This window comes from Oryctolagus cuniculus, chromosome 19, assembly GCF_051225735.1.
Source record: "Oryctolagus cuniculus isolate XC-2025 breed Fujian yellow rabbit chromosome 19, ASM5122573v1, whole genome shotgun sequence".
Taxonomy (NCBI): domain Eukaryota; kingdom Metazoa; phylum Chordata; class Mammalia; order Lagomorpha; family Leporidae; genus Oryctolagus; species Oryctolagus cuniculus.
The window spans coordinates 6986598-7011362 of NC_142885.1; the positions used below are offsets into that span (position 1 = coordinate 6986598).

At 52.0% G+C, this 24765-nt stretch overlaps 1 protein-coding gene and 1 long non-coding RNA gene across 2 annotated transcripts in view; one reads left to right on the top strand and one right to left on the bottom strand.

Annotated features, from left to right (window-relative positions):
- Positions 1–24765, bottom strand: part of LOC149120320 (uncharacterized) — a 115199-nt gene that overhangs the window by 8634 nt on the left and 81800 nt on the right. The gene's annotated exons all lie outside the window — the stretch shown is intronic.
- KDELR2 (KDEL endoplasmic reticulum protein retention receptor 2) lies at positions 525–21749 on the top strand. The gene is made up of 5 exons (XM_002723361.6): positions 525–736; positions 10120–10220; positions 17481–17639; positions 18238–18490; positions 20682–21749. Exons 1-5 carry the CDS (start codon positions 646–648, stop codon positions 20714–20716), a joined length of 639 nt encoding a protein of 212 aa, XP_002723407.1. The 5' UTR covers positions 525–645; the 3' UTR covers positions 20717–21749.

A 24765-nucleotide genomic window follows, 5' to 3' on the forward strand; every position in this document is an offset into this window, starting at 1 on the left:
GAGCCAGGAATCCTGCGTTTTCATTTTGCACCAGGCAGATCCGGCCTCTCAGCTTTCCCCCCTACAGAAAAGTTCACGTTTCTACCTCATTTTAAAGACTCTCCCCAGAAAGACAACATCTTCGGGCCCTCCTTGCATAAGCCGCATCCTCTTGCGAGACTTCCAACGCCAAGCTTAAAATTCTGAGCGATACCATGACTTAATTTCTATTTTCCTCTTAGACTTTTTCATACAATAAGCCTGTGAAGCTCTTATGCTCCCTGGAAGGGGGAAAAAAAAAAACAACCAACAACCAACCCTCAGAAGGGAGTGCCGTTTCAAAAACTAAAGGAAATCGCTGGCACTCCAAGGGAGGCCGGAAACCCGGCAGGGCAAAGTTAGGGAGGCGTCCGGGTCTTTAGGAACGGAGTGGGGCCCCGAGCCCAGCCGCGCCTGCACAGGCGCGCGTCCCCTTTAAGAGGCGGGCCCGTGGGCGGGGCCTGGCGGCGGCCCGCTCTCCCAGACTGCCCCGCGCGCGCGCCGGCAGTTCGGCCACGTCCCCGGCCACGTCGCGCCCGCTCTCGCCATCTTCGCCGCTTCCTCTCGGGGGCCGCCGCCGCCTGAGCCCGCCGAGCCCCGGGGCCCGCCGCGCCGACTGCCGCCGCCATGAACATCTTCCGGCTGACCGGGGACTTGTCCCACCTGGCGGCCATCGTCATCCTGCTGCTGAAGATCTGGAAGACGCGCTCCTGCGCCGGTGAGCGGCCGGGCGAGGCCCCGGGAGGGCTCAGGCGCGGGGCCGGGTCGCCCGCGGGACCCGCCGACCTCGGCCTGCTGGCCCGGCACCGAGACGCGGGCCGCGGGAGCCTGGGGGCCCCTCGGGGTGGGCTCCAGGCCGGGCCGCGCGGGTGTCGCAGCGCGGGGCCGCGCTCCGCACCTGGTTCCCCGCGACCCGGAGCGGCCGGGACGGAAGGGCTCTGGCCCTGCTGAGCGGGGCCCTGTTCGGTCTGACAAGTTCGGGGCGGAAGAACGAGGGTGGGTGGGTGGGGGTCCGGCTGGCCTGTCCGCGCGGTCCCTGAGCTTTAAGGGGCGGGGTCCGGGGGTGGCGGGCGCGGGCGGCGCGGGGATCCCGCACGCGAATCAATGGACGGGGCGAGAGAGGATGGGCAGGCCCGCGCCCGGCTCTGCCTGACGTGGCAGCCGAGCCAGTTCGGGAGGTGGGGCAGCCTGGGGGTGGGGGGCGAGGTCATCGCGCCCCAGTAAAGGCCTGGGGCTCGAGGTCAGGGTGTCAGGGCGGTCGGGTCACCCCAGCTGCGGGAGCGCGAGTAAGGTCTCCGCAGCATTTTGGGGTTTGTCAAACCCCGGGAGCCTCCGTGTAATAACGGGTTCTGCGCTGGGTACCGCCGAGGTGCGTCCCCTGTGGTCTCCCCGCGGTTCCGGCCTCCACGTCACCAGGGAGCTGGCCCGGTCCGTCGCCTGAGCTGATAGCTACAGAGTTCTTGCGTTTCATTGCAATGCCCTGAGTGCTCACGGATGGCGAATTTCTAAGATTTTCTTCGAAGTGCCATGCCTCCCTTGAGCTCGGGTTCAGTGACATCACTTGCAGCGAACTCAGGAACTTGAATTTTTTTCTCGGGGTCAGTGGACAGATGGAGTCCCAGAGGTCTGGGGTAGCAAGGGATCCCATTTATCCGCGTTTCTAAAAGTCCCACTGTGCCGGCCAGGCCTCGCCCTTCTCCCAGGAGCCTAGCTGAGATCCGGGAAGTGAGCGAGACCAACAGAGACCTTTGAGCTGTCAGGACAGGCGTTGCAAAGTCCACACGCTGGGACACCAGTGCGTCTGCCTCGGAGGTGATCTCTCAGAGGCTTGGTCACCGTGACTTCCAGGGCAGCGAATCGGTCAGCCGGTGGTGTCTGTGAGTGGCCGGCTCAGTGAGTTCACCACAGGGAGTGGATGCCCCGGGGCCCGCTCCCCACTGGGGCGAAGGGAGCTGAGGCTGGGGGGTGGGCGCTGGGGCACGCACCTTAGTGAGGAGCCAGGGTCCCAGTGGGTAGCAGTTCACAGTTCAGGGCTTTGGGGGAATAGGAGTCCGCGTGTGCTTCGGCCTAAGTCGCGTTAGTGTTGACATTTGGTGTCGGTAGTGTAGGTCCTCCTTGAGGTGTCAGGTGCTGCTGTTAGTCTTCAGTTTTGCTCCGAGACCTTTGTTTGAATCTCTTTTTCCAGCAAGTCGTGAAAGTGTGCGTGTGCCGGCTCCTAAGCTTGAGTCCAGACACAGCTGTCGGGGAGAGGTTAGTGCAGCTCCAGGAGCAGAACCCTTAGGGGCCGTGAGCAAGGACAGAGCGGGGGAGTCTGCTGCTGTTTTGTTTCCAGATAGTCACTCTTTTCACTTGGGAGACTTAGGAGCATTAAGGGAAATATAAACTATCTCAGATAAAATGCTGAGCAAGAAGGATGAACAGGTGAGTCAGGTTTGCTCGCCAGGTATTCCTTGGGCATTATTAAACTGGGCTTGTTCTCAGATGTAGGAAGATTTGTATTTTTGGTCTATGAGTTTTCCTGGCCTTTTAAAAATCAAAATCACCGAGATCACTTGGTCAGAATTCAAGGCTGCCTTGGACTAGCTACTTTGTTCTCCCACACTAAATTATAAAAGTACCTTGGGGACTCTTGAAAGAGTAAGAATTTGATATGAGTTTCTCAAATAACTGAAATGGGAGACACGCACCAGCCGAGTGTCTCACTTTGAAAATACCAGTATTGCACCTCGTTGTAGGGTTTTGGACGTGTCTGCTGTGCTGTCTCCCACCAGGGTCGGGCAGGAGGCCCGCTGGTGAGGAAGCTGGAGCTGCCTTCTCCCTCCTGGCAGCTGTCTCGGGCCTGTCCTGCAGTACTTGTCTGAATCTGCTGTGCCATTTGCGTGACAGAAGGGTTTCTCTCTCGCAGGAGGAGCATTGCAGCTTCACCTGCCGTGTGCTCACGTTGTCGCTGCATTTTTGCTGTAAACACTGACCTAGATAACCTCGGGAGAACGAGCTGGGGTGTTTAGATGCAGGGCTTCTCTGAGTTTCCCTGTAGAGTGCTGGTGGGGTTCTGAGATCCATGACTCCAGCCTCTGCTTGACTGTGTTCAGGGATGATGGGCAGCTTCTGACCTGTTCACCTGCCTGCTGTCCCTGCACTCACATAATTGCCCGGGATATGTCTTTCCAAGTAAGTGGAAAACACCTTACCTTGATTGTTGATGTGGAGTCCTTCGAGGGGCTTTTTTAAAATTAATTAATTAATTTGAAAGGCAGAGAGAGGCAGAGATCTTCCATCTGCTGGTTCACTCCCCAAATGGCCACAATGGCTGGAGCTGCACAGATCTGAAGCCAGGAGCTTCTTCCAGGTCTCCCACGTGGGTACAGGGGCTCAAACACTTGGACCATCTTCTGCTACTCTCCCAGGCACATCAGCAGGGAGCTAGATCAGAAGTGGAGCAGCCAGAACTCAAACTGGCACCCATATGGGATCCCGGCACGGCAGGCAGCGGCTTTATCTGCTACGCCACAGCGCCAGCCCTTCGAGAGGCTTTTGTGTCAGGTTCCCAGCTCCCTCTTTGAGGCAGCTGTCACCGCTGTTCCCTTGTGTGCCAGTTCTCTCCAGCTGGTGCTGACGACCCACTATGTGCAGGGTACTGGAATAGAATTCAGAAATTCAGAGCAGCGGCTTGCATCTGTTAGAGTTTCTATTCTTTTTTTTTTTTTTTTTTTTTTTTTTTTGATAGGCAGAGTGGACAGTGAGAGAGAGAGAGAGAGAGAGAAGGGTCTTCCTTTTGTTGTTGGTTCACCCTCCAATGGCCGCTGCGGCCGGCGCATCGCGCTGATCTGAAGCCAGGAGCCAGGTGCTTTTCCTGGTCTCCCATGGGGTGCAGGGCCCAAGTACTTGGGCCATCCTCCACTGCACTCCCTGGCCACAGCAGAGAGCTGGACTGGAAGAGGGGCAACCGGGACAGACTCCGGCGCCCCGACCAGGACTAGAACCCGCTGTACCGGCGCCGCAGGCGGAGGATTAGTCTATTGAGCTGCGGCACCGGCCTGAGTTTCTATTCTGAAAAGCTGCAGTTAGCCAATGAGAAGATAGGTATGAACAGATGAGAATAAAGAGTCTCAGCCAGTATGGGCAGTAGTAGATCGTATGGGTGCTGAGTGGTAAGAAGGACCCCAGGGCAGCGCCTGTGTGGAGCAGGGAGTGTGCAGGACCTCTCTGAAGACGAGCATGGCACTGCCGAGGGTGCAGGAGCAGTCAGGCTGCTGAGGGGCTGTGTGGCACCTCTCTCCCAGTTACCTTATCAGTTCCGCACATCAGCACAGTTAACGACAGTAAACCCAGGAAAATAGCCTGTAATAATTCTAGGTACAAAAGGTTGATACCCATAATAAAATACTCCCACAAATAGACAAGCTGACAGAAAAATAGGCAGAGTTGGTAGTTCCCAAAAGAATTAACAAAAGATCAGTTAGGCATGAGAGAATGCCCAGCCTCAGGCAATAACAACTTGGGTGTGGAGACGCAGTGTGTGCCCGCTGGGCGGGAGCAGATGAGAGAGAGAACCTCTGGATGTAGGGAGGAGTATGAAGAAAAGGTGTTGGGAATTTGGCAAGTTGAAATGTCACGCCTTGGGCTGGCTTTGGTGCAGTGGGCTAAGCCGCTGCATACAACCCCAGCACCCCACGTCAGAGCACCCGTTTGAGTCCCAGCTACTCCGCTTCTGATCCAGGGTCCTAGGAGTGTGCGTGGCACACAGCAGAAGGTGCCTGCCTGCATGCACGTGGGAGACCAGGATGCGGTTCCTGGCTCTGGCTTCAGCGCAGCCCAGCCTTGGTTGTTGTGGCCATCTGGGGAGGAACCCAGGATGAAAGAGCTCCCGCCTCCGGCCGCTTCCCCTCTCGGCCTTTCAAGTAAATCAATAAAGGACCTCTCTCTCTGTCTCTCTCCATCTCTCTCTGTCTCTCTCCGTCTCCTAACTTTGCCTTTCAGATAAAGCTTTAAAAAACTTATGTCTATCTCAGCAGTCTAAAGAGTTAAAAATTTTGTTACAATTTGTGATTCATGGGTCATACTTGCGCATTTTGATGGTGTGACTCTAGGGAATCTGGACTCAGCTCGTCCTGTGTGAGCAGACTGGGTAGGTATAACTGTTCATCACACCTGACCAAAGGAATCTGGACTCAGCTCACCCTGTGTGAACAGACTGTGTAGGTATAACTATTCGTTACACCTGATCAAAGGAATCTGGACTCAGCTCACCCTGTGTGAACAGACTGTGTGGGTATAACCGTTCATCACACCTGACCAAAGGAATCTGGACTCAGCTCACCCTGTGTGAACAGACTGTGTAGGTATAACTGTTCATTACACCTGACCAAAGGAATCTGGACTCAGCTCGTCCTGTGTGAACAGACTGTGTAGGTATAACCGTTCATCACACCTGACCAAAGGAATCTGGACTCAGCTCACCCTGTGTGAACAGACTGTGTGGGTATAACCGTTCATCACACCTGACCAGAGTACAAAACCTAAGTGGTGAAGCAGAAGCCAGGCCCCTGGTTTTGTTTTTTTCTTTTTTAGATTTTTATTTATTTATTTGGCAGACAGTTATGCACAGTGGGAGAGAGAGGGGCTTCCATCTGCTGGTTCACTCCCAATTGGCAGCAACAGCCTGAGTTATGCGGATCCAAAGCCAGGAGCTTCCTCTGGGCCTCCCTTGTGGGTGCAGGAGCCCAAGGACTTGGGCCATCTTCCACTGCCCTCCCGGGCCGCCGTAGAGAGCTGGACTGGAAGAGGAGCAGCTGGGACTAGAACCGGCGCCCATCTGGGATTCCGGCGCTGCAGGCGGAGGATTAACCTGCACCACAGCGCTGGAACTAGCCCCCTTTTAAGGGGTGAGAGTGTGTGTGGGCACACACATGAACATGTTTTAAAAAAATGAGAGATTTTAAAAAGCTTGGGGGCTATTGTTGTGGTGTGGCAGTTAAAGCTGCTGCTGTCCCTTACAGGTGCTGGTTCGTTTCCGGCTGTTCAACTTGCGATCCAGGTCCCTGCCACGCACGTGGGAGACTGGAATGAAACTCCTGGTTTCAACCTGGCCCAACCCTGATCGTTACAGCCATCAGGGGAGTGAACCAGCAGATGGAAGATAGCTCTTTGTTTCTCCCTCTCTGTAACTCTGACTTTCAAATAAAGTAATTTCTTAAAAATAAATAGCCTGGGCCGGCGCTGCAGCTCACTAGGCTGATCCTCCGCCAGCCACACCGGCACCCAGGGTTCTAGTCCTGGTTGGGGTGCTGGATTCTGTCCCGGTTGCTCCTCTTCCATGCCAGCTCTCTGCTGTGGCCCAGGAAGGCAGTGGAGGATGGTCCAAGTCCTTGGGCCCTGCACCCCATGGGAGACCAGGAGGAAGCACCTGGCTTTGGAATGGCGCAGCGCGCTGCTGTGGTCGCCTTTTGAGGGGTGAACCAACGGAAGGAAGACCTTTCTCTCTGTCTCTTTCTCACTGTCTAACTCTGCCTGTCAAATAAATAAATAAATAAATAGCCTGGAGGGACAGGCTTTGTGCGGCAGTTTAAGCCACCACTTGGACTGCCTGGTTCTAGCCCTGGCTACTGGGCTTCCGATCCAGCTTCCTGCTAATGTGTACCCTGGGAAAACAGTGGTGATGGCTCAAGCAGTGAGTCCCTCCACCTACGTGGGAGACGCAGACTGGATTCCTGGCTCCTGATTTTGGCTTGGTGCAGCCCTGGCTGTGTGGGTATTTAGGGAGGGAGCTGGAACCAGCAGATAGAATATCTCTTGTGTCTCTCTGCCTCTCAAGTAAATAAATATTTTAAAAATAATAAAAAATAGAAAACCTGAAAAGTTATGCTTAAAATGTGGTGGTATTGAAAATATCTTTCCCCTTTCTATTCCATATGTTTAATGAAGTAATTATCGTGGATTTCTTTGGAAATAGGGGGAAAGTGACAATAGTAAATAGTAAAAGCTGTTATTATGAAGTATTCACAATGGCAGGTGTAGAATAAAGCATTTTAGCCTTTTATTTTCTAGCACGCCCACAAAATTAGTATAATTTGTCCCTATTTGACAGATGCAGAAAGTGAGGACTTGAGCCATCCTCCACTGCTTTCACAGGCCACAGCAGAGAGGTGGATCGGAAGTGGAGCAGTTGGGCCCTGAACCGGCTCCCATATAGGATGCCGGCACTGCAGACTGTGGCTTTACCTGCTACACCACAGCACCAGCCCCAAGTCGTGGGCTTTTATTAGACTTCACTTGGTCTAGAGGGAAGACAAGAGTGACGTCAAGGTTGATGAATGATTTCCATTCAGCGAGTTACTCTCTGAACATGGTGCATGGAGCCTTGGGATGCCAGCTTCAGAGATGCTCCCGGTGGATTTGGGCGCATTTGTTACCTGGTAGCTTAGCATGCTTCGGTCTCAAAACCGGGAAGCTGCAGCCACTGCAGCCCAGGAGCAGGAACTGCACACCCCGCTCTGAGGTTCCTGCCTCCCCCTTCTCTCTAGCTGGGGCCCCACCTCCCTGTGAAGACAGGAAAGTTTGGCTGTTGGAGAATGGCGGAGAGCTGTGTAAGCCTCCTCAGGTTCCGGTGTGGACTCAGTGGGGGGAGCCCTAGGCCACAGACGGCTCGTTCTCTCCTCTGCTCGGGTGCACCTGGGCCCCAGCAGTGGTGAATTAGGGCAGAGCCCTAGCGCACTGTACACAGTCACAGACACAGTGTGCTGGAAGTCTTTCAAAGGTTATCCCAGAATACCCCAAGACGGGAATCTGCCGCACCGTGCAAAGAAAATGAATTGCATTTTCTTTTGTTCATTGGGTCATTCATTCAGCAGATATTTTCTGGGCCTGCTGTGTGCCAGGCCCTGTGTCCGGCACCGGGAATACACGGTGGAACAAAGTGTGACCCGGCTGGGGGGGGTGGGGGTGGGACTGAGCTGAGTGGCAGGAACTGGATCGCCAGGGGTTGTTCCTGTAGGTCCTGTGACTGGAGCTGGGGCGGCAGCCGCGGGAGGAGTCCCTGTGATGTGTGCGGGGCAGGCGTCTCAGGCCACCTCTGTGTTGGGCCTCAGAAGGGCCCCGAGACAGCGATACAGTCCCAGGCTTTAGTGCAGGAATGCTGAAAACGAAGACAAATTTCACACCTGCTTGGCCTCCAAAGCGCTGTAAGAATAAGCCCTTTATGGCGCACTTGCCCATCTGTGATGGGCATTGTCGTTTAGCGTGTTGGAAAGAGCTGTATGGGACGTGAACCGGAACCTTCCCACTCAGGGCCTCAGCAGGTACCGCGTGTGGGCTGCCTGCTTGCTCTTCTTCCTCAAATCAGGTACCCTCTCCAGCGTCTCCATCTTGTTTCTTCTTTGGAACAGTAATCTTTGATAGAAAAAAGTTCTCCGTTACTGGGGAAAAGAGTAATCTAAGCAGACTTACTGTTTGTATTGTCGCATCTGGCCCTTGAAACAGATTTATATTGATGCGTCTGGAAGGATGAAGTCAGCTTTTTCTTAGTTTCTGTGTAGGTGTTTTGTGAATAGGCTGGAACTGTGATTACAGTTAAGCAGCAGCATTCTTGCATGCAGGCTTTAGTTTCAGCAAGCTGCGAAGTGATTGTTTCAAGATGTCCTGTTGGAGAGGAGCATGGCGATTGATTGGAGTGCCGCAGCGTTACTGCCAAATGCCTGCTTCCTTCCTGAAGTGTGTGGTGGTGTGCTTACATTATGGACAAAACTGGTGGATTGTGATCCTCAGTTGTCTTCCGGCTCCCTCCCATTGTCATGTAAATGTCGACCAGATACAGGGGTCAGGAAAGCCTGGTGCAGGCCTTGTGGCCCTCTAGTCCTCCCTGAGCCAGGCCTGCCACACGGTGCTCTGCAGGTGGCTGGTGCTTGGACGTGGACTTTCAGGGGTTAAAGGGCAGCTGCTTCTGAAGACTCTGGTCACAGGTGCCCTCCCCGTTGCTGTAGCATTTCTGTGCAAATATGGGGTTAGTTTGGGGCCAGTCCAAGAGAGGGAATTTAAAAAGCATGTTTTTTAAAAAAGACATTTTATTAATTTGAAAGGCAGAGAGACAGATCATCCATCTACTGATTCACTCCACAAATGGCTGCAACAGCTGGGCCGGGCCGGGCCGGGCCAGGCCACACTAGGCTGAAGCCAGGAGCTAGGATGGATACAGGGGCCCAAGCACCTGGGCCGTCTTCACTGCTTTCCTAGGCGTGTTAGTAGGGAGCTGGATCGGAAGTGGAGCAGACAGGACTGAAACTGGTGCCCACGTGGGATGCAGGAGTCTCAGGTGCCAGCTTTACCTGCTACAGGTGTTAACATCTTCAGGTAAACCCTGCCCTCAGGAGAGAGGTTGTGTCAGGAGGTCTTCCCATGATTCCTCAGGAGAGAGGTCATGTCAGGAGGTCCTACCATGATTTGGGAGTGGATTCCAGCTTTGTCCTCCAAAGATTTACCAACACACTGTTACTGTGTTCCTGAGAGACAGTACCCGTCCACTAGTTCAGTCCTTGTGTGTTCACAGTGGCTGGGGTGTTTTCAAAGCTGGCAGTTGGGAGCTCACATCTGATTGTCCTGTGTGGGTGGTGGGAACCGAACTACTTGAGTCCTCACTGTCACCTCCAGGGAGTGCATTAGCAGGAATCTGGAGTCAGGAATCAGAGCTGGAAGCCAGACCTCCGATGTGGGGCTGGGGCAGCCTCGCTGGTGTGTGAATGCCAGGCCAGACGTCTCCCCTCAGGTACTGGTAACGGGGCAGCTACAACTCTGAGTGGCAGCAGTTTCTCCGAGAAGTGTGTCCTCCTAAGGGACACACCGACCTGTGACATCCTTGAGAAATAGGATGTCCACATACAGCCTTGAGTGTTGGAAGTGGCATCATTTAGTCATTTTCTGACCCCTCATGACAAGGAGGAAGAGTGGGAGGGCCTCCTGTGGGAATGCTCAGGGATGCCGCGGGACAGGGAGAGCCACTCGTGTCCACGGCGGTCCCAGGCGCGCGCCTTCCCGTCTGCATCCGCAGCGTGGGCCGCAGCAGCCCCCAGCTCCTCGGGCCTCTCTAACGCGTGCCTTTTGTCTCCTTAGGTATTTCTGGGAAAAGCCAGCTTCTGTTTGCACTGGTCTTCACAACTCGTTACCTGGACCTTTTTACTTCATTTATTTCATTATATAATACATCTATGAAGGTATGGTATGGCGTCCAGTAGAGTGTAGTTAAGAAGCATGTCTAAATACACTGTTGTTAAAACATTCAGTCTGCCTCATACACATTCTGGGAATAACTGGAGCCATTCGGCAGATTCTGTTTGCAGGTTTCCAGTTCTGCAGGTGGCTCGGGGACATGTTTTTTTTTTTTTTTTTTGACAGGCAGAGTGGACAGTGAGAGAGAGAGACAGAGAGAAAGGTCTTCCTTTTGCCGTTGGTTCACCCTCCAATGGCCGCCGCGCTGCGGCCGGCGCACCGCGCTGATCCGATGGCAGGAGCCAGGTACTTATCCTGGTCTCCCATGGGGTGCAGGGCCCAAGCACTTGGGCCATCCTCCACTGCACTCACTCCCTGGCCACAGCAGAGAGCTGGCCTGGAAGAGGAGCAACCGGGACAGAATCCGGCGCCCCGACCGGGACTAGAACCTGGTGTGCCGGCGCCGCAAGGCAGAGGATTAGCCTAGTGAGCCGCAGCGCCAGCCAAAGGGACATGTGTATTTGAAAGTTACCATCAGTGGCCAGCGCCGTGGCTCACTAAGCTAATCCTCCGTCTGCGGCGCCAGCACACCGGGTTCTAGTCCCGATCAGGGCGCTGGATTCTGTCCCGGTTGCCCCTCTTCCAGGCCAGCTGTCTGCTGTGGCCAGGGAGTGCAGTGGAGGATGGCCCAAGTGCTTGGGCCCTGCACCCCATGGGAGACCAGGATAAGCACCTGGCTCCTGCCATCGGATCAGTGCAGCGCCAGCCGCGGCGGCCATTGGAGGGTGAACCAACGGCAAAGGAAGAACTTTCTCTCTGTCTCTCTCTCTCTCACTGTCCACTCTACCTGTCAAAAAAAAAAAAAAGTTACCATCAGTGGGGATTGGGTATTTATTGCTCAGTTTATCTAGATAAGTGTCCTGTGTTCTGTTTATAGCATCTTGGGACATAATGGGTTAAAGTACTTTGAACTTAAAAAATTTTTATTTTCGGTTCCTCAAGTATGATATATCTTCTAAAACTCTTGGTGACTTTCAGGAGAGGTAACTATTATATTTTCAAGCCGTGGGAAATCAGACGCTCCCTGGAGAAACCCAGCCAGTCAGTACGTGATGAGAAAGCGAGGCCAGGGCTTGGCCGTGCAGCGTCTCTTGTGCGGCTGTGTGACAGACTGTGTAGGCTTCTATTTTTTTTTCTTCTTTTTTTCTCACTTAGTTTTTCTTGTGTTTGTGCTACGTTTATTACTTTTGGCACACCTAAATAACATCTCTGGGGTCGGCACTGTGGAATAACAGGCTAAGCTGCTGTCTGTAGTGCCAGCATCCCATATGGGTGCTGATTTGAGTCCTGGCTGCTCCACTTCTGACCCAGCTCCCTGTTAATGTGCCTGGGAAAGCAACGGAAGATGGCTCCTGCACCCACGTGGGAGACCCAGAAGAAGTTTTATTTTATGTATTTGAAAGACAGTTACAGAGAGACAGAGAGAGAGGTCTTCCATCCACTGGTTCACTCCCCAATTGGCCACAACATCCAGAGCTGTGCCAATCCGAAGCAAGGAGCCAGGAGCTCCTTCGGGGTCTCCCATGAGGGTGCAGGGGCCCAAGGACTTGGGCCATCTTCTGCTGTCCCAGGCCACAGCAGAGAGCTGGATAGGAAGAGAAACAGCCGAGACTAGAACCAGCACCCATATGGGATTCCGGCGCTTCAGGCCAGGGCATTAACCCATTGTGCCACAGCGCCGGCCCCCTGTAACTCTTGCAAGTAAGTAAATAAATATTTTTTTAATTCGCCATATTTTACTTACTTATTCAATGCCATTTAATAATACTTAATATAACGTATTCTAAACATTACTTTCTGTGGCATCTGCGGTGTCATTCACACTGCAACAGATGTGTAACTGTTACGGTACTGGTCCTGTTTACCGCTGCCGGTACACACCACACTGGGGAAGCACTGGGCGACTGAGCCTCGGTTCTTTCCCATAGTCATTGACCTTGTACTTCCGAACTCTGGCAGGGTTGGCATGAAGCTGTAGAGTCTGGTGGGGGCATAGATAGAAAGCCACGGTGAAGGACATGTGTAGAGTCTGCTAGGGGCATTGATAGAGCGCCACGGTGGGGGACAAGTATAGAGTGCTGGGGCATCGATACGGCGACACGGTGGGGGACAAGTGTAGAGTCTGCTAGGGGCATTGATAGGGCGACACGGTGGGGGACAAGTATAGAGTGCTGGGGCATCGATAGGGCGACATGGTGAAGGACATGTGTAGAGTCTGCTAGGGGCATTGATAGAGCGCCACGGTGGGGGACAAGTGTAGAGTCTGGGGGGGGCATAGATAGGGCGCCACGGTGGGGGACAAGTGTAGAGTGCTGGGGCATCGATACGGCGACACGGTGGGGGACAAGTGTAGAGTCTGGTGGGGGCATAGATAGAGCGCCATGGTGCTGAATAACGACCACCATTTGTCACAGGTGCTGTGAAGGTCTGACTGCTTTCACTCATTCATTCTGCACATTCGGAGCCTCCAGCGTGCCAGGCACTTGGTTATTAGCATAGAAGTGATATTTAAGCTGAAGCTATCGGTTTGATATTTAAACAACTATCCCCAACACTTTATGCAAAAGCATTAAAATTTTTTTTTTAATGGTTTTCATTTTATCTAAAAGGCGAAGAGAGAGGGAGAGAGAGATCTTCCACCTGCTGGTTCACTCCTCAAATGTCTACAGTAGCCAGGGCTGGGCCAGGCCAAAGCTAGGAGCCAGGAACTCGGTAGTAAGGGTGTCTCATGTGGGTAGCAGGGCCCAAGTACTTGAGCCAACACCTGCTGCCTCCGAGGGTGCACGTCAGTAGGGGGTCAGAAATGGAGCTGGGACTTGAGCCCAGGTGTATCGATACGGAGTGTGGGCATGCCAGGCAGTGTCTTCAACTGCTCTGCCAAACTCTCACCTCAAAAGCATTTTTATAAGCACAGGTGAAAGTAGACACAGCAATATCTGAGACTGTGGCCTGTACCGAAAAGCAAATTTGAGTTACCCGGAGTCATTCCAGTCTTCGTTAGTAAGTGAGGGAAGCCTAGTACCGAGGAATAAGCTCACTGCAGAACGGTGGCCGCCCACTCTCCGGGCAGGTTCCAGCTGCAGGTGTCAGAGGTGTTGGGCAGTGTCCTCTGCCCTGTCAGGGTCCCGGCCGGCAGCAGTACCTGCTGGGTCCCCTGTGCTGAAAGGCGGGTCCTATGTGCTCATGTCTTTCTGCTTTACCTGCCACGTGCTGGTGACAGGACAAACGCAGCTCTTCTCCACAGCCTTCACTGATGGACCTCACCTGCAGCTGGCCACAGGCTGAGGCCCCTTGGCTGCCCTGAGCCTTGCTGGGTGTTTCCAGGGGGCTCGGTGCAGGTACAGAGGTGTGCATATTTTGTTTGTGTGCCTATGTAGATGGTATTTTATTCCTGTACATGTGTACATTTATTTGTTTATGGAAAGAACTACTCTGTTCCTTTTTTTTTTAAATTGATGGTGGTTCTTTGGTGTATTTTGTTTGTTTGTTTGTTTTGGTTTTTTTTGACAGGCAGAGTTAGAGAGAGAGAGAGAGACAAAGAGAAAGGTCTTCCTTCTTCCGTTGGTTCACCCCCCAAGTGGCCGCCATGGCTGGCGCGTTGCAGTCAGCGCGCTTTTCCGATCCAAAGCCAGGAACCAGGTGCTTCCTCCTGGCTTCCTCCATGGGTCTCATGTGGGTGCAGGGCCCAAGGACTTGGGCCGTCCTCCTCTGCACTCCCGGGCCACAGCAGAGAGCTGGCCTGGAAGAGGGGCAACTGGGACAGAATCCAGCGCCCCGACCAGGACTAGAACCTGGTGTGCCGGCGCCGCAAGGCAGAGGATTAGCCTAGTGAGCCGCGGTGCCGGCCCTGGTGTATAGTTTTGACTGACACTTTTTTTGAGAGGCAGAGACATAGAGCAAGGGAGCTGCCATCCACTGATTCACTCCCCGAACGCAAGGCTGGGACTGGAGCTAGGAGCTAGGAGTGCAGTTTGCCTGTCATTGTGGGTCGCAGGAACTCTGTTACTTGAGCCATCCCGCTGCCCCCTGGGGTCTGCATTAGCGGGAAGCTGGACCTGACCTCACGTTGACACATCTGCAAACACAGCTACAGGGACTGTTGAGTGCCTTTGTGGGTATTTTAAAAAAGCAGTTGAGGGCTTGTTGATTGCTCTCATTTTCCTGTTAAGTCGTTTGCCCAAATGTTTTCCTGATTACGTTTCTCAAGTTGTATTTCCTGAGTAGTGGTGCCAGGTAATGCAGCCGCTCTTCTAGTTGGCTTCGTTCGTGGGCTGAACCTGCTGTGTGACTCTTGGGGTTAAATGTCTCCCATCTGGAAATGAATGTAATTTCAGAGTTTGAGATTTTTCCTTGGAGCCAGATGAGTATGTGATGGGTGGCCTTTCGAATGTGAAAGAGCACATGACCGGAAGCCCTTGAGCAGCTGTGCTGCCGTGTTCACAGGATCCCTCGCAGGGAGACAGCCATGTTTCACAGATTATCACTACTGTTAAGTGTTGTCTTTGTTTTGTTATCAAACTTTTATAGCACCAACAGGAATGTTCAGTGTTCAAGTAGCACAATTTAGATAGAAACCAACATTTTAAAGTTAGCATGAATTCCGTTGTATGTGTTATCATTAGGAAAATGTTAGCTAAGAAGTGCTCTGAGGGGGCCGGTGTTGTGGTCTAAAGCCTTACCCGCTGCCTGTGACGCTGGCATCCCATTTGGACACCAATTCAAGTCCTGGCTGCTTTACTTCTGATCCAGCTCTCTGCTAGTGTGCCTGGGACGCCCAGCAGAGGATGGCCCAAGTGCTTGGGCCCCTGCACACACATGGGAGACCTGGAGGAAGCTTCTGACTCCTGACGTCGGTCTGGCCCAGCCTCAGCTGATAGGGTATTCTGGGGCGTGAATCGGTGGATGGGAGATGTTGCTCTGCCTTTCAAATAAGTAAATACTTGGCCGGTGCCGCGGCTCAATAGGCTAATCCTCTGCCTGCGGTGCCGGCACACCGTGTTCTGGTCCCTGTCCGGGCACTGGATTCTGTCCCAGTTACTTCTCTTCCAGTCCAGCTCTCTGCTGTGGCCCGGGAGGGCAGTGGAGGATGGCCCAAGTGCTTGGGCCCTACACCCGCATGGGAGACCAGGAGGAAGCACCTGGCTCCTGGCTTCGGATCCGCAGCGGCCATTGGAGGGTGAACCAATGGAAAAGGAAGACCTTTTTCTCTGTCTCTCTCACTGTCCACTCTACCTGTCCAAAAATAAATAAATAAATACTTAAAAAGAAAAAAAATAGCATCATGCCAAGAGGGCCATTGGTTTTGGATAGCGTTGAACTTTCTTTGCCTTCTCTTTTTCTTAAGCTGTTATCTAATAGTCTGAGATTTAAAAATACATTTCTTTGAGGCTGGCGCCCTGGCTCACTAGGCTAATCGTCCGCCTGCGGCGCTGGCACACCGGGTTCTAGTCCTGGTCAGGGCGCCGGATTCTGTCCCGATTGCCCCTCTTCCAGGCTAGCCCTCTGCTGTGGCCTGGTAGTGCAGTGGAGGATGGCCCAAGTGCTTGGGCCCTGTACCCCATGGGAGACCAGGAGAAGCACCTGGCTCCTGCCATCGGATCAGCGCGGTGCGCCAGCCACAGCGGCCATTGGAGGGTGAACCAACAGCAAAGGAAGACCTTTCTCTCTCTGTTTCTCTCTCTCTCACTGTCCACTCCGCCTGTCAAAAAAAAAAATTTTTTTCTTTGGCAACTTCTTAGGAAATTATACTTAACATGAACCCCAAAAACCTGCTCACACAGAAGCCTGTAGCTGTGTTCATAACAGTTTATCCACCATCCCCTCAGACTGGAAACCACCCGCCTGTCCTTGCACAGGGACCAGACAAGCAGACTGGGCTCCGCTGCTCAGGAACATGCGGTCATAGTTTTAATACACTGTCCATTTTATTTTGAAAGGCAAAAAGATGTCTTTTGTCCTCTGCTTCCTTCCCCAAATGCCTGCAGCAGCCGTGTGTGGGCCGGGCTACAGCCAGGTCCAGAATCAGTCTGGGTCTCCCCCTCAGGTGCAGGGATGCAAGGACTTGAACCGCTGCCTCCCAGGGTGCTCATTAGGAAGCTGGGTTGGAAGGGGAACAGCTGAGACTCAGACCCAAGCAGCCACCTGGCCCCCATGCTGAATGCCTGACCCTGTAACTATGTTAAAATCTGAGAGACAGCTCCCATTTGCTGCTTCACTCTCCACATGCCTGCAATGGCCCAGGGCTGAAGCTGGGAACCCAGTCCAGGTTTCCCATGTGGGTGGCAGGAACCCGACCACTGGAGCCGTCAGAGCTGCCTCCCAGGGCCTGCGTCAGCAGAAAGCTGGAGTCAGGAGCTGGAGCCAGGGGTTTGAACCCAGGCAGTGCGGTGCAGGGACGTGTGCAGGCATCAGCACTGACATCGTAGCCCCTAGCCAGACGCCTGCCTCAGGACAAAGATTTTTTTTTTTTTAAGATTTATTTATTTATTTGAAAAGCAGAGTTACAGAGAGGCAGAGGCAGAGAGAAAAAGAGATCTTCTATCCGCTGGTTCACTCCCCAGATGACCGCGATGGCCGGAGCTAGGCCCATCTGAAGCCAAGAGCTTCTTCCGGGTCTCCCACGTGGGTGCAGGGGCCCAAGGATGTGGGCCATCCTCTACTGCTTTCCCAGGCCATAGCAGAGAGCTGGATCAGAAGTGGAGCAGCTGGGACTTGAACCAGCACCCATATGGGATGCCGGCACTGTAGACAGCGGTTCTAGCCCCATGCCACAGCACTGGCCCTAGGACAAAGTATTAATCCATGCAGAAAGTTTGCTTGACTCTCAGATGTCTTATGCCGGCCCAGATAAGCTGAACTCAAAAGGCAGTGTTCTGAGTGACTTCAGTTACCTTGTGTCAGAAAAGACGAACGTGAGGACGAGGTACAGACCAGTGGTCGCCAGACCGTGAGCCTGTGAGAGGCTTGACCACAAAGGAGTAGCATGGTAGTGGTTTTGGGGCAGTGGAACTGTTCCGGGTCCTAATTGTGGTGGTTTTGAGAACTGTGTACCCCCCAAAAGTGACTTTTCCGTGTTTTAAGAAATACCAAAACAAAACAAAAAAACCCCTAAGACCTAAGGAACAAAACCGTGCCTCTAGATTGACGGGTGAGAAGCTGGAAGAGTTGTAAGGCACTAACCACCTGGTGTTCTGTCTTGCTGTTAGCTCATCTACATTGCCTGCTCCTACGCCACAGTATACCTGATCTACATGAAGTTCAAGGCCACCTACGATGGCAACCATGACACCTTCCGCGTGGAGTTCCTGGTGGTCCCCGTGGGAGGCCTCTCGTTTCTCGTTAACCACGACTTCTCTCCTCTTGAGGTTAGTTCCGTGGTCGAGTGGTTGCCTGGGGGAACAGATGCGTTTGCTTGTTTTCCGCTCGGGCAGATTTCTGGTGGGACATAGACTGCTTGGTGTGAGGCCCCTGGGTGCTGGGTGTTTGCTGTCACTTGGTGCTGGCTCCTTTAGGTATCTCATTACCTTCACTTCTGTCCCCTGACACGGGGCCCCGCAGGTCACAGGGCCTGAAGCACGTGGCTTATCCGCTCCGAGGCCGGCTCGTCTCCCTGTGTGCGGATGTCGCACACCCTGGGGAGGAGTGGGCCAGGGTGCCCTGGCGCTGTGTGGAGAGGGAGCCTGCTCCTGACTGCCTTTTTCCTTCGCACCAAATTGCACAGGGAAGAATAAGATGTTGGAAGGAGAAAGTGATGGAAATTCGAGGTGTCCTGTTGCCCAGCGTGTCGCCGCTGGGGCCCTGCCTCTTACGTGTTGCTCGGGTGTTTGTGAAGTGTGTGGCTGCCAGGCTGCCCTGCCCGAGGCTGAGACGCCCACACGCCGCTCCTCTTAAGCCCCTCCACGGTGAAACAGGAGGGTTTCCCGTGAGCTCACGGCCAGCCTTGGCCCCTGCTTGCCCTTGCAGATTCTGTGGACCTTCTCCATCTACCTGGAGTCAGTGGCCATCCTGCCCCAGCTCTTCATGATCAGCAAGACGGGGGAAGCCGAGACCATCACCACCCACTACCTGTTCTTCCTGGGCCTCTACCGCGCTCTGTATCTCGTCAACTGGATCTGGCGCTTCTACTTTGAGGGCTTCTTTGACCTCATTGCCGTGGTGGCTGGCGTAGTCCAGACCATTCTGTACTGCGACTTCTTCTACTTGTACATTACAAAAGGTGGGTGCTCTGCCCGTGTGGCTCCTACGGTCAGGTCCTCTTTGGGCCAGCTCTCCTCACCCGGCACTGCCTCACGGAGCACGGCTGCTTCAGAAAAACATTTTCATTATTGAGAAGTAAAAATCTGGGTCAGGGTTTTCAGTCCTTTTCAGTGTAAGGACCCCCCCCTCCCCCTTGTTTTCTATAACTTTTTATTTTCCTAAAATGGCAATTTTCATTGTAAAAAATTCAAACAGGACTGATAATTTCAAAGACAATCTGAAATCCCACTGCTCAGAAAAAATTGTTCTTGTTTCAGTAAGTATAACTCCAGATAACTCCGCATGCATATGCACAGGTATACAATGAAAACTAAGCAGGCTTCACATTTTTTTTTATAAAGATTATTTATTTATTTGAAAGAGTTATAGAGAGGCAGAGAGAGAGAGAGAGGTCTTCCATCCACTGGTTCACTTCCTAAATTACCTTAATGGCTGGAGCTGAGCTGATCCGAAGCCAGGAGCCAGGAGCTTCTTCTGGATCTCCCACATGGGTGCAGGGGCCCAAGGACATGGGCCTGCTCTGCTGCTTTCCTAGTCATTTTAACAGGGAGCTGGATCAGAAGTGGAGCAGCTGGGACTCAAACCAGCACCCTTATGAAATGCTGGCCCTGCAGGCAGTGGCTTTACGTGCTATGCCACGGCGCCGGCCCCTCACTCAATGTCTTCTCATGTGAATAAATAGGAATCTACATCAGTCTTCGATTATACGTATGCACTGCAGTATTGCCCAGTCCTGTCTGTGAGTGTGCTGTTGATTTGCTGCTACTAAAGCCAGTGCTGGGCTGGGTGTTGGGCCCCGAGATGCCACTTGGGATGTCCTCATCCTGTGTTAAAGCGCCTGGCTTCGAGTGCTAGCCCTGCTTCCAATTCCAGCTTCCTGCTAATGTGCAAGGTGGCAGGCAGCAGGTATTGGCTCAAGTACTTGGATCCTGCTACCCACATGGGAAGCCCAGATTGAGTTCCTGGCTCCTGGTTTTGACCTGGCATAGGCCTGGCTGTTGCAGCCATTTGAGGAGTGAACCAGCGGATAGAAGATCTCTGTTTCTTTTTCTCTGCCTTTCAAATAGATAAATAGATAAATTAATTTTTAAAAAATCCAGTGCTTTAGCCGACATTCTGGTTTTGTTTTTAAGATTGATTTATGGCCGGCGCCGCGGCTCACTAGGCTAATCCTCTGCCTGCAGCGCCGGCACCCCAGGTTCTAGTCCCGGTCGGGGCGCCGGATTCTGTCCCGGTTGCCCCTCTTCCAGGCCAGCTTTCTGCTGTGGCCAGGGAGTGCAGTGGAGGATGGCCCAAGTGCCTGGGCCCTGCACCCACATGGGAGACCAGGAGAAAAGCACCAGGCTCCTGGCTTCGGATCAGCGCTGTGCGCCAGGTGCGGCGGCCATTGGAGGGTGAACCAACGGCAAAGGAAGACCTTTCTCTCTGTCTCTCTCTTTCTCTCACTGTCCAAAAAAAAAAAAAAAAAAAAAAAAAAAAAAAAAAAAAAAGATTGATTTATTTATTTGAGAGGTAGGGTTACAGAGGGAGAGAGAGTGAGGTCTTCCAAGTACTTGAGCCAAAACCTGCTGCATGCCACTGTGCACATTAGCAGGAAGCTGGAATTGGAAGCAGGGCTAGGACTTGAACCCAGGCACTTCAATACAGGATGAGGACATCCCAAGTGGCAACTCCAGGCCCAACACCCACCCCAGGAGCCAGGAGCTTCATCCAAGTCTCCCATGTGGGTGGCAGGGACCCAAGTGCTTGGGCCATCTTCTGCTGCTTTTCCCAGGCAGGTTAGCATGAGCTGGATCAGAAGTGGAGCAGCCGGGACTCAACTGGACCCATGGGGGATTCCAGCGCTGCGGGCTGCAGCTTAACCCTGCTGTGCCACAGCACTGGCCCTTCTTATCTCTTTATACCCCACATTTCACACAGCTCTGTTACATTTTAATGTATGTTGGCTAGGATAAGTCACAATAACAAAACTATTATGACTGTTTTGGCGTTTGCAGTCACATTTCAGGGTTTTACATGTGACTCTCTTGCTTCCGTGTGCCTCGCTGTGTGGAATCTTGTGTGTGGCACTTGCAGGTGTGGGAGGAAGGGACCCTGTGAGCCTGTCGGTATCAGTAACGCTCAGCCTTCTCTTCCTCTCTGCACGCTAGTGCTCAAGGGAAAGAAGCTCAGCTTGCCAGCGTGAGTGCCAAAGACCGTCGCCAGCGTCTGTCCTTCAGGGTGCTCGGACAGAATTCGGACCGCAGCAGAGGCGTAAGATGCTTGATACGGAAAATCAGAAACTCCACTCTTTTGTTGCAGATTGTCATCAGGGCTCTGTGAGGACACAGAGCCAGAGAACCAGAAGGTTTCTGTTTAATGCATCTTGCCTTATCTTTTTTTATTACTATGTACAAAGATTTTTTTACACAAAGAAACTTAATGCTGTATTAATAAATTCAGTGTGTAGCTTCAATTGGGCTAGTTCCAAAAGTGAAGATTTTGTGAGGAATAAGTGCAAACTTTTTTTTTTTTTTTTTTTTTTAATTCTTTGACATTGTTGATTCTTTGTGTCTGCAATGAAATTGTACTCCTGATGGTCGGTAGATTATATATTCTTCCATCTATCAAACTTGCATTCCACTATATTTATTTTTTGCCAAAAGATGAGTTGTATTTGTTTGAAATCTGAGGCACTGTGTTCGGTTTGGCAAATTAGTTCAAATTTCTTCCCACCTAACACAGAGATCTTTCCTTGGACATCGCAACACTACATTTAAGGTTGGTAAGGATGACTTGCAGGTCCTATGGTTTGCATTATAAAGATGTTAAGGTTCTGAGTGTAGATAGAGTGTCAATTAATCGTCACCAAAGGTGCCTGCCCTCCTCCCCTGCTGAGTCAGCGGGAGACTCCCACGGTGCTGAGTCACTTCGTGGGCAGCAGGGGGTCCGAGTGTGGGATGGGAGGATTATTTTGGGTATTGGACTCTACTTGTTTGAGGACTGGGACACAAGTAGTTACCTGTCATTTTTATTTACAGTTCCAGAAGAGTACCACAACCATGTCCATGCTCAGATTCAAGTAGTTTCTCATGTCACTTCTGGGTGGAAAAATTTTTATTTTTTAATTGGCAGCATCAATTACCATTCTATATATTCTTTTTTTTTTTTTAAGTGAGCTCTTGCATGAATTATCTTGTGTTACCATCCTGAATAAACATTTTATTAAACAGAATAAATTGTCTTTTTATGAGTTGGGCTTTTGGGATGTCCTATGTTGGGATGATTTTTTTTTCTTGTCAGTTGGCAGCAAAAGCTCTACAGGGCTGCCAACACTTAAAATCCACTTAATACTATCCATACAACTTTCTATGAGGATAGTAGACTTTTCCTCCTGATTTTGTCATTATATTGATCCGCTACTTTTTTGGATTTGTGCAAAAATGTCTTTGTTTTTATGTGATGCACCATAAAAAAGTACTGAATACTAACAGTGCCTGCTACAAGAACAATGCAGCATTTTTGCTTTCTGCATTAGAATGTCTTGTGGAGGGAGGGAGCTGGGTGGTTCTGTTTTTATCCAGCGTGGGTCTTAACATCTTCCAGTATCGGCAGTGTGACTGCAGGGTCAGATCTTGTTTTCGCTGCTGTGTGTGTGTCGGTATCTTTAAGCCCAGCCTCCTAGTCTCTCTAGTTTTTGCGGCCTATTCCTCCTCCTCAGGTGATGGTTAGCGTGTGGAGGAAGCTCGGTGAGTCCAGCTGACTGCCCACCAGGCTGGGCTGAGCGGAGAGGAGGGTCAGTGGCTGGAGAGCAGCGTGCACAGGACAAGCATCTGGGCATCTGGAACCCCGGCGTAGCACGGCCCCGTGAGTCACCTCGCCCAGGGAAGAAGAAAGCGGGCGACATGTCCCCACCACTGCTGGCCCCTAGGATGCATCTCGGGCAGCAGGGCCGGGGGCTGGAGTGGGGGCTGGGCAGCCTCCCGCCCTGGGCACACAGGCTCTGCCGGCTTTGATGGCCTTAGAAGCACTGTTTCATAGTTATTTTCACCTCCTGAATAAAGATTATCAGGTAGTTAATATTTTATCAAGTTTTTTTTTTTTTAATTTGTGTTCATTTTTTTATTAAATTCTAAACATGAGGGACAATAAAGCCAAGTATGAGTGCCGAGAGTCCCGGCTTCCCTGCGTGTGGCACCCTTGTCCTGGATTTCCAGAAACTCGCTCCCCCGTGTGATCTGGAGAAGCGCCTGCCCCAGGGTGCTGTGCAGTCGGAGAGCCTGGGACAGCTGCCTGAACAGGAGATGGCCTGGGTCAGTTTAGACTGCAGGTTCAGAATCCTCCTTAGGACAGGAAGGCCACAGACGTCCACACAGGGGCTCCTCCACGCCTTCCCCGACTCCCTGTCTGAGGAAGAGCAGCTGCATGGGGCTTCTTCCCGTGTGCCTCTGCCCTCTAGTGGCTGGATGTGGAATTTCCAAGGAACCACAGCATCCCACCCGCTGTTCTCCAATTTTTGGAACAGTTAACATCCCAGCAAGTTGCAGATTGGTCTTGACCAATCCTCTCAAACAGCGACAGGAAGCTTTATTACAACATCTAAGGCTGTCTGTCCTGGTCTCACCCCCAGCACTTACTCCGCTCCACTTAACTCAGTTACTAAATTACATACGAAATGCCAAAACTGTCTTGGAAGAATACTTTGTAATTTTAAAATATTGAAATTAACCTGAAAACGAGCAAACAGGGCTGTTGAGGATCTTTTTTTCCTCAAAACCTGGAAGGTTTTTGGCTGTGTTTCAAGTAAGTTTAAAAAAAAAAAAAATAGGTACCAGGGGTTGCATAAGCTATTTGGCCCATATGCAGCCCTAGACTTGATTCCCCACTCTGGCTCCTGACTCCAGCTTCCTGCTGATGTGGACCCTGGCAGGCAGAGGTGTTGGCTCAGGTAGTCGGGCTCCTGCCTTCAGCCTCCACCACAGTAGGCATTTAGGGGAGCGACTCAGTAGATGGGAGCTGTGACTCTTGCCTCTTAAAAACAATGACAATCTGAGGAGGGACTCTGAAAGCTCACGGAGAAGACATCTGTCAATTTCAAAACTTGTTGACATCAAAAATAATTTAAGTCTATGTTCCACAAACTCCTTTAAAAAACCCAAAAATTTGTTTGAAAGGCAGAATGAGAAAAGGAGTGACAGACGGGTCTTTTATCCACTGGTTCACTCCCTAAATGGTTACAACAGCCAGGTCTGGCCCAGGCCAAACCAGGAGCCTGAAACTCCATCCAGGTTTCCCATGTGGGTGTCAGGGGCTCATACAGTATTTCCAAGTATACACAAAAGTACAACAGTGGGGCCGGCGCTGTGGCACAGTGGGTTAATGCCCTGGCCGGCAGCGCCAGCATCCCATATGGGCGCCAGTTCGAGACCTGGTTGCTCGACTTCCAATCCAGCTCTGCTATGGCCTGGGAAAGCAGCAGAAGATGGCCCAAGTCCTTGGGCCTCTGCACCCACGTGGGAGACCTGGAAGAAGCTCCTGGCTCCTGGCTTTAGATCAGCCCAGCTCCGGCCGTTGCAGCCTGTTGGGAAGTGAGCGAGCGGATAGAAGACTTCTCTCTCTCTCCTCTCTCTCTCTCTCTCTCTTTTTGACAGGCAGAGTGGACAGTGAGAGAGACAAAGAGAAAGGTCTTCCTTTTGCCGTTGGTTCAGCTTCCAATGGCCGCTACGGCTGGCACATCGCGCTGATCCGAAGCCAGGAGCCAGGTGCTTCTCCTGGTCTCCCATGTGGGTGCAGGGCCCAAGCACTTGGGCCATCCTCCACTGCCCTCCTGGGCCACAGCAGAGAGCTGGACTGGAAGAGGGGCAACCGGGACAGAATCCGGTGTGCCAGCACTGCAGGCGGAGGATTAGCCTATTGAGTCACGGCACCGACCTCTGCCTCTCCTCTCTCTGTGTAACACTGACTTTCAAATAAATAAATAAATCTTAAAAAAAAAAAAAAAGTACTACAGTGAGATGACCTCCACTTCTTGAGAACATCCTAAATTTTTCATCCATAAAGGCTACAATACGTATTTTTAACTGATGATACACCAACAAAATTAGTAATTGTTAGATACAAGCTAACATTTAACCCTGTTCAAGTTTTCCTGGTTGTGTCAGAAAAAGATCTTTTTATGGTTTGTCCATTTGAGTCACATCCACACAAGGTCTGCACATTGCATGTTGTTAGTGTCACAGTTTTCACTTTATTTGA

Excerpts from the sequence above, each read along its gene's own strand:
- KDELR2 (XM_002723361.6), top strand. The coding sequence starts at position 646 with ATGAACATCTTCCGGCTGACCGGGGACTTGTCCCACCTGGCGGCCATC. Across the intron at positions 737-10,119 it reads GAAGACGCGCTCCTGCGCCG|GTATTTCTGGGAAAAGCCAG; the intron begins GTGAGCGGCCGG and ends TTGTCTCCTTAG. Across the intron at positions 18,491-20,681 it reads CTACTTGTACATTACAAAAG|TGCTCAAGGGAAAGAAGCTC; the intron begins GTGGGTGCTCTG and ends TCTGCACGCTAG.